Consider the following 9,487-nt stretch of genomic DNA (forward strand, 5'->3'; position numbering starts at 1 on the left):
AAACTGAAGGTGGATCCACAACACTGAGTTTGAAGAGATGAAGTCCATGCTGCACTTTAATCTGGGCCATCGTAAAGAAATTTGCAACTGTAACTCGGAATATACATACTGAAGAGCAATAAAATTGTCATGCAAAACAACACACACAAAAAAAAAATGCATGGTGAGCTCATGCTTCACAGGGTCACGTGCAATACTAATAGTACATGTACCATCTGACAAGAGCAGGGTAGGTGTAGTGACAGAAGAAACGCCAAACTCCTGAAGTAACCCCGGTAACCAAGTCACCTATGCCGTCAAAAGAGCCATAGCTCACAACTCAGCCTCTGCGCTCAAACGGGAAACTGCAATTTGTTTCTTTGTCTTCCAGGCAATGAGAGAACCAGCAAGAAAAACAGTAAGCAGAAAGTGAACGGTTATCCAAGGGATCACTAGCCCACGTAGCATCCGAATAGACGTGAAGCTGTGTAGCATCCGAATAGATGTGAAGCTGTGACAAACTGGAGTGGGGAAAGAAAAGACGGTGAGAGATCGTGCCACGATATCGGAGAACACAAAGAAGGTAACAATAGTGAACCGAAGTGGGAGCAGAAACAAACTGACTCAAAATATGGACGTGATAGGGGATATGCGGATGAGTGACAGCTAGATAGACAAGACTCCTGACAAGATGGCGATAACGTGTCAGATCATACAAGGGGTCACCATAAGAAGCACAGAGGTGAGCATTGAGCTCCATGGGTGAAAAAAAATACTTGGGGGCCAATGGCCAGTGTGTGTGTGTATATATATGCAGGGAACCCCTTATACTGCAGGGAAAATATACAGGCTATACATGGAAACATAATATAACTATAACAAGCCAAATGGTAAATTAGGAAAAAGCTGACCGAGCAATCGGGATTATGAGAATCAACCACAATTTAATTCCAACCGGTCCTAACAGTTATAGCCCACCTGTAGATCCACATAAGACCTTGGCACATTCAATCCCCTCCAAAGCATCAACCATATGCATCGTCCCAAACCCACTAAGGCCAGCATCAATGGTTCGCATTTTGGAGCACGAGGGCATGTCTGGGGGCAATGGTCCCATCTCCTGTTGCGCACTATGAGGAGATGCACTCGTGTGTCCTTCAGTCAGTATGAGGCTACTCCCAGCCTCGGTTTATGTGTGCACTGGTTAGCGTGTCGCAGCAACGGGGGCTTATGCAAGTTTGCAAGTGGGCCTTGGTTGTCACTTCTTAGGACCCATTACAATGAAAAAGAAGGTTAAAACTAGTAAGGCCTCCTTTGGTTTGGAAGAATTTTGTAGGAATTTTATAGGGTAGGATTTTTATAGGAAAAATTCCTATAGAGCTCTTTGGTTTGTAGGAATGGAATCATATTCCTATGAAGGAAATCTTCCTATCCTCCACATTTCATAGGAAAATAAACATTAGCCTAGACTCAATGGAAAAAATCCTATGATGTGAAACAAAGGACATCTCCTTTCCTATTCCTACTCATAGGATTCGAGATGCATGTCATCTCATTTCTTATGACTTTTCTATTCCTATAATTTTCCTACCCTATGAACCAAAGGAGGCCTAAGTTCTTTGATTCAAAATAGTGGTAAACTGTAGCTCCTTGAAGTAGTTTCATACATATACAAACTATTTATAAAATCTAGTAAGGCCTCTTTTGGTTCATAGGATAGGATTATCGTAGGAATAGGAATTTTGTAGGAAATGAGATGGCATGTATGTCAAATCCTACGAGTAGGAATAGGGAAGGAGTCATTTGGTTGACATCAAAGGAATTTTTCCATTGAGTCTAGGTTCTTTTTTATTTTCCTATGAAATGTGGAGGATAGGAACCAATCCTATGTAGGAATAGGAATCTATTCCTATGAACCAAAGGGCTCTAAAGGAAAAAATCTTATAAGAATCCTATCCTATGAAATTCCTGCAAACCAAAGGAGGCCTAAAACTGTGTATAAAAGGTAGTAATTCCAAAATGATTTTTTTACTATCTAAGTCACTAATTTACTACATTATTCTAAAAATTACTAAATTTTGTACACTAGTTTAATTTATTTTGTACACTTTTTACTAGGGTCATAGAATAAGCTATTCTACACTCATGCTTAGAATAGGGTTTCTACGCATATATATGCCTGATAGTTTGTGAAAAGAGTTACAATAATTTCTAAGTGAATTTATGATCCAAAATTCTACAGCAGAAGTTATGATTTTACTATCCACCATCACATTTGTAAAATTACGCCTGCTTCTACAAAATTTACGATCTACTTAACACAATCTTATGACTGCATGAAAAATAACTCATTGTACTCAGGCCCGTCCCTGGGGCAGGGTAGCTAGGGCGACCACCCTGGACCCCTAAACCTCAGGGGGCCCAACTGAGCTATCTCTTAGAGCCAAGGGCCTATTTACTCAAGTGAAAATGACAGTGAATCGGCAGCAATAGCTTTGCTCGTACAGAACAAAGGCCACCTGGTCCGCTCTCCTTTTTCTTTGCAAAAAACAACACGCACATGCCTGGGTAGAGCATAAGAAAGCTTCGGAGCACTTACCACTGTCTCTAACAAGAGGGGTTCTTCTTCTTTTATTGAAAAAAGACACATACCGATGTGAGTAATATGTCTAAAAGTTAAGTATCATACCATTTATTTTGTGGCATTTGCACACTAAAATGAAACATAAAAGTTTGAATCACCTGAGCCTGCTTTCTTTGGCTCCCCATTTTTTTATTTTCATGCATACTACAATCACTATTTTCTTCACATGAACTAAAAGACACATAGTTCCTTCTATTATTTAGATGCATTATTATTTTGTTTTTTGGATTTTTTAAATTTTCTTTTCTAGTTTTTAAATAAAGGGAGCACACGCTACTCGGATCCTGGTGTACCAAACAACATCCACACAAGCCTCGCCTAAAAGCCTAGCGAAAATTTCTCAGGTTGTCACAACTAATACAGAAGATAGGTCAATGGACTAATTAAGCCTTCTGCAAGATTATTATTTGAAGGAGGGAGTGCTCGTTAAGACTACGATTGTTTTTTTACCAGGTTAACCTATCATTAGAGTTTGTTTATCTACTTTTTTTCAATGTTTTGTGACAACCAACTTCTATGGTGTATAAATGGAAAGTATTTTTACAGTTCATAGGAAAGGCCTTGAGTTATTGTCTTGCCCTGCCCCCCCGATATGTCAGGGCCTGCCCTGATTGTACTCGCAGTCACAAGAGTAGAATAGCAGATATTAATTTGAAGACTGAAGTGATCTAATGAACCTAAACGCTGACCAAACTTCCCTAAGGAGAAGCCCTGGCCAAACTCAAGAAGCATAGCAAACAGGCTTCTCAATGGGACTATAGAGTGTTTCTTTTGCAGAGTATTGCGGTGTTTGATTATTCCTTTTGGCGGTTATATTCTTATACTGACGTTATGCTGGTAACACAGGCTTTCTTACCTTGTTAACACATTCTTTTTTGTTTGATAGGCACTTTCTTTTCAAAATAGCGGCACAAAGCTAGGAGTGCTGAAAGCTGCCAATGAGTCATTGACTCGAGTGGTAGTTTATATTTCCCTAATGGCACTTTACATTCTTGGTGGAAGCAAAGTCAGTGCGGTAAGCCTCTGAATACATTGTGTATAAGATACTAATTACAATTGCCTGACATGCAATACTCTTCTCTAAAGATTGCAACTGCTGCTGTTTAGTTATGTAATACAGTAAGAGTGTGTTTGGTTGAGGAACCAAGTGGAATGGAATGTCATGGACTCATGGTTAGATGCAACGAGATGGAATGGTTCTGTCTCGGCATTTGGTTGGGGAGATAGAATAGGGTGAATTTGATTCAATTTACCTTCCGTATAGGAATGGTGAGGTTATCTCTGTTGTATTTATAATTTTTTTGCATTTTTAGCTGTAATTATTCAAAATTTAGTTATATTTTATCTGTATTCACTTGATCATAAGTTGCACACACACGAGCAGTAAACGACCAATGTGTGTATAACATGCGAAAGACATACGTACATTCTATCACAAAATAGATCATGTCACAACTTAATCAGCCAGGCACCGAACAATGTGTTACATCCATCCTGATCTTGCTAGCTTGCCCGCTCGCATCGATGATGTGCGCCAGAATCACCACAACCCAGCAGCAGTCGGCCATGACCTGCCACAACCAACGCCGGCCGTGCCCAAGCTCCAGCCGCTGCCACTTGAGAGACAGGGAGGGAGACGGTCTGGCCGCCACTGCTCTGCTCTGGTCCCCGCCAACGTGCCGTTGCTGCTTGGCGCTGCTGCTTGGATGGTGGAGATTCTGAAACGAGCCGGAACAGGTGTCGCTGCCTGCTGCTGCTTCTTCGCCGTGCAGGATTTGATCCGCCACCGCCATGCCCGCCAAGACAGGAAAGATGGGGAGAAAGAAATGTGTGAGGGTTAAGTCATTTGCCCCCTCTCTCAATCGGGCAAGCAGTGAGATTTTTCTCAGGTGCGCTGTCACGTGAGACGTCGGTTCCATTCCACCTCTGGGGACCAACTGGTTCCATTCCAAACCTCGACCAAACATGGGAATCGCCTCAGAAAACAGAACCATTCCATTATATTCCTTCCCATGACCTCAACCAACCACGCCAAGGTTCTATGCCATCCTGGGGAGCAAAGGGGGGGGGGGGGAGTATTCCTTGCCATTTTCTGGCATGCTGTGCTTTTTGCTCTTATAACACGGACAAAGCTTTGGCAGAGGGATTCCATAAATGGAGAATATATTAGACACATGTACAATTTTATTGGCTGAGGATGTAATCCAACCACTTACCGTGGACCTTAGGACGTCTAACTTCTTACTGTATACAACACTAAATCATCTACAACATTGGAGCCTTCTACATAGCTTGAGCTGTTTGCACTGTTTTTATTTTTGAGTGGTTTACTGCTTACCAGTAGCCAGTAGTTTGTTATAAAGAAAGAAAGAAAGAGAAAGAAAGAAAGGAAAAGACATTCACTATTGAGCGGGTTACTAGTACTCCCTCTGTAAACTAATATAAGAGCGTTTAGATCACTAAAATAGTGATCTAAACACTCTTATATTAGTTTACAGAGGGAGTAGTTTGGAACTTTGGCTAATCTCTTTGACACCACTGTGGCATCCTAGCTTAAAGGACTGATAGTACTACTCATATCAACAAGACGGATCATCTTTTCTGGAAGCTCATCTCCTAAGAACCTCTGAGTTAAATGTGCTTGGCTCGGAGTAATTTGGAGATGGGTGACCGACCAGGGAAGTTCCCCTCTGTGACCAGTCTAGAGCCTAGAGGATGATAGCCAGGAGTAACTGGTGCCAGTCTGTGAGTGGTTGGGGTGTTACAAGCACTAGCAACAAGCATAGTGCGGTGCTAGACTTTAGCACCAATATTTACAAGTTTCTCTTCCATTTTGACCTTTAGTTTTAAAAATAAAATATAAACAATTTTCTCATTGTCTTTTAGGTTTAACATGGTGTTCCTAGCCATAATTTTACACTGCTGAAATATGTCATTTCACAAATAACATTACTTGCTTCATCCTAAAATTAATCAATTCAAAAGTGCCTTAGCACCATGTAAGCTTCTGCTGCTGAAACTGATTCTGTACACAAATCATTCATTTGTCTTCTTTTTTTTGCGATTATTCATTTGTCTTGCTTCGAGAACACATTTTATGTGTATCCAAGATACATGCACACAACAGCTTGGCTTGGCTTTACGCTTTCACTCATCAGCATGCATGTTCATTCGTGTTATGAATTTCGTGTGTGCGATGAGGCTTGTATTGTCTGGTTGGAATCAGAAGAATATGATTATTTTACTATTTCAGGGCAAGTTGTCTATTGGAACAATGGCATCTTTTATTGGTTACACATTCACACTGACCTTTGCTGTAAGTAGCAAATCTTGCTTATTGAGTATTTTATTGTAGTTCCATTTGTTGTTTATTGCACATATATAGGTACAAGATAAAAACATGTATTTTAGGTTCAAGGAGCTGTTAATACCCTTGGTGATCTGCGTGGGACATTTGCTTCAATAGAGAGAATAAATTCTGTTCTGTCAGCAAAGGACATTGATGATTCACTTGCATATGGTTTAGCGAAAGAACTTGACAATAAAGAACCTGAAGATTCTAATGCTAGAGTGCATGAAAACGGCACTGTTAACACACATTACATGTCAGCACTGAAATCTTCAAGCAGCTGTAGTGATCTAGCCTGGTCTGGAGACATTCACCTGGAAGGTAGGATTCTCGTTTTAAATATTTATTCAATTAATGCAGGAGTTTCCTCCATATTACACAGATCCATATAATTTCCATATGATGCATTACCATCTGCTATATTCCATTATTATTATTTCCATATTGTGAAATGTGAATGTGGAGCTTATTTTTCTAAGATTAAGTTTCAGGTTTGACTTCATTTGTAATGTAGTCTATGTTCTGTAATAAGCTTGTCATGGCGTCCTCAGGTTTCACTTATTTGTGTTGAAAACATAATTTGATGGGGGTATGTTTTTCTGATAATTTTTTGATTCTGTTTAACTTTAAGGAGAGTAGCTCAATGGTTTTCCTTTTGAGTTTGTTTCTTGAGATGTCCAAAAGTTGTCTTACTGCTAGCACAAAATCCACATGACATCGTTGACCACTGGCATACAACTGATACTCATATATCTGGCAGATGTTCATTTCTCCTATCCACTGAGATCTGATGTGGATGTCTTAAATGGGCTTGATCTTGTAATTGTGTGTGGAAAAGTCACAGCACTTGTTGGCTCTAGTGGTGCTGGGAAAAGTACAGTGGTGCAACTTTTAGCGCGGTACTATGAGGTAAGTACCGCTGTACATATCCATAGCAAACATTACTGTTGTCTACTTGTGTTTCATGAATGTAGCAACATTATAGATTTGTTCCGATCTTGCAGCCTACTCAAGGCCGAATCACGGTGGCAGGGGAAGACATTCGTATATTTGATAAAAGAGAATGGTCTCAAATTGTATCCCTAGTGAATCAGGTACACTTGTATACCAAAGCACCTATCTTTTCATGCCATTTGTCACTGGTTCATAGTAGCACACAAGTATCAGTTATCCCCATTGATTCATTTGAACTGCTAGATTTTGTCGGCAATTATTCCACAATTACAGTAAATAAGCGATACAAAATATACTATCTCAAAGATAGCAATTATATTAATTCTTTTTCGTATGAAAATATCAGGACCCTGTCCTATTCTCGGCATCTGTTGGGGAAAACATTGCTTATGGTCTTCCGGATGACGTTGTCTCCAAGGATGAGATAATAAAAGCTGCTAAAGCTGCCAATGCTCATGAATTCATCATCTCGCTTCCACAGGTATGACAGCCTGGCGCTAGTTATAGTCTCTTATGTCCGATGATATACCCATACCCATTATCTCATTTATTTGCAATTCAGGGCTATGATACTCTTGTTGGAGAACGAGGTAGTCTCCTAAGTGGGGGACAGAGACAGGTAATTTGCAATCTTAATATTTGAGTTGATGAATGAATGGATGACAATATTATTCCTCTAATAAAGGAATAACATCATCGGTGCTTTCTCCTAACTACTGTCAATTTATTGAAACTGAATGAATGACACTTCTTCTGTTGCTTTACAGAGAATTGCAATTGCCCGAGCTCTTCTGAAAAATGCTCCTTTTCTAATACTTGATGAGGTACCTCGCAGAAACTGAACCTTGTGTACCGTGCAGGCTGCATGAGATAATAATCCTTTTGTGCAAATTTTGTTGGGATGACTCTCCTTATGTTCACTCAAGGAACTCGTGCTATTTACAGGCTACAAGTGCACTGGACACAACTAGTGAGCGGCTTGTGCAGGAAGCTCTCGATCTCTTGATGAAGGGCAGGACTTCTTTGGTGATCGCCCACAGGTTGAGCACCGTGCAAAACGCGCACCGAATCGCCGTTTGCTCAGATGGCAAGATCATGGAACTTGGGACGCACGCGGAATTGGTCGCCAAGGGAGGCAGTTATGCAGCACTTGTAGGCACGCAAAGGCTTGCCTTTGAGTAAACGCCTTGCTAACATTTTTTTTGTTCCACACACGATGTTATAGGCTGCAACCAGTTTGCGAAATACATGAAACAAAGATTAAAGGTTGTAGAAGATTTACGAAATTATACATTAATCATGCATGTAACAAAAGTGAAACTCAAACAAGAATAGAGCACTCTGTATTGTCTGAGTCCTCATCGAGTGCAATGTGTTTACAGTGAAGCAGAAAAGAAGTTTTGTTTCAAGAGTCAGTGTGAGCTGATCATCACTAGGTATATTGGAGTGGTTTGCTGTGTGCGCTATTAGTCTAACCCCATTGCCATTCTATGCAATGCTCAGCCTAGCCAGACCTAACTAAGATAGTAAGTGATGGAGGACACTGCTTGGTACTCCCTCCGTTCCAAAAATAGATGACCCAACTTTATACAAAGTTAATACAAAGTACAAAATTGGGTCATCTATTTTGGAACGGAGGGAGTAGCTTGGAAGACGGGTCTGCATGCTGAGAGGAAATTACACATAACAACCTTGTGAGCTAGGGTAACCAAGTTGGTACCACATTTGGGACAGCTTGGAAGACGGGTCTGCATGCTGAGAGGAAATTACACATAACAACCTTGTGAGCTAGGGTAACCAAGTTGGTACCACATTTGGGACAGCTCATGCCGAGGCATCATTTTTTTAGTTTAACCAATAACACGTAGCACTGATCCGCCGGATAAGCTCATGAAAACAGCAAAACCGACCAGTTGGGTCCGTTTACGGGGTTATGTGGCGAAGACTAATCCAAATGGACATTTGACCGGCTGAGGTGGACGAGTGTCCCACTTGTAAGCCTCTCATCTTGTCTCCCCACTTTTCTTCTTCCTCTGTCATCTACTACCACTATAAAAGCACGAGAGGGGCAGACACTTTTAATCTGATCCGTCTAACCGATAAATCTAATGGTCAAAATTCTCTTCGTGTTTAACACCAAGCCATCAACCATGGTGGCGTACGCTAAACACAGTTAACGCAGATCCCATCTGCCCCACCCAGTCACCTACGAAGCCACGAGGCCACGACTCACCGCGCCCTTCGCTGTCGCCTCTCCCATCCCCCACGCCCTCGCCGCCGCTGCCTCTCCAGTCCCCACGCCCTCACCGCTGTCGCCCCTCGCCTCCTACGCCATCCCGACGGCCTCATTGCCCCGCGTCGCTCCGGCCACCCTCACCCTCTCACATCTGCACCGCCGTGGCGCCTCAACTCCATGCCGCCTCACAACCCCGCTGCAATCTTCGAAGCCGTCATAAGAGGCGCATCAAGGACGTCGACGAGTTCCGCCTCCCCGAGGTCTGGATCAACGCCAGCAAGCCCCTCCGGGAACCAAGACCCCTCCCCACCCGGAGTCCTCTGCC

General features: G+C 41.8%; 1 protein-coding gene across 1 annotated transcript in view; it reads left to right on the forward strand.

Annotated features, from left to right (window-relative positions):
- LOC119329082 (ABC transporter B family member 28-like) overlaps positions 1–8,335 on the forward strand; it is a 12,852-nt gene extending 4,517 nt beyond the window's left edge. Inside the window, exons 8-16 of the mRNA XM_037602063.1 lie at positions 3,510–3,638; positions 5,877–5,939; positions 6,035–6,293; positions 6,733–6,881; positions 6,977–7,066; positions 7,273–7,407; positions 7,489–7,545; positions 7,694–7,750; positions 7,872–8,335. Of these exons, the coding sequence (XP_037457960.1) occupies positions 3,510–3,638; positions 5,877–5,939; positions 6,035–6,293; positions 6,733–6,881; positions 6,977–7,066; positions 7,273–7,407; positions 7,489–7,545; positions 7,694–7,750; positions 7,872–8,108 (1,176 nt within the window). The 3' untranslated portion in view covers positions 8,109–8,335. The remainder of the gene's footprint in view (positions 1–3,509; positions 3,639–5,876; positions 5,940–6,034; positions 6,294–6,732; positions 6,882–6,976; positions 7,067–7,272; positions 7,408–7,488; positions 7,546–7,693; positions 7,751–7,871) is intronic.
- The last annotated feature ends 1,152 nt before the right edge of the window (positions 8,336–9,487 follow it).

The sequence above is a fragment of the Triticum dicoccoides genome, chromosome 7A (assembly GCF_002162155.2).
Source record: "Triticum dicoccoides isolate Atlit2015 ecotype Zavitan chromosome 7A, WEW_v2.0, whole genome shotgun sequence".
NCBI classification, from domain to species: domain Eukaryota; kingdom Viridiplantae; phylum Streptophyta; class Magnoliopsida; order Poales; family Poaceae; genus Triticum; species Triticum dicoccoides.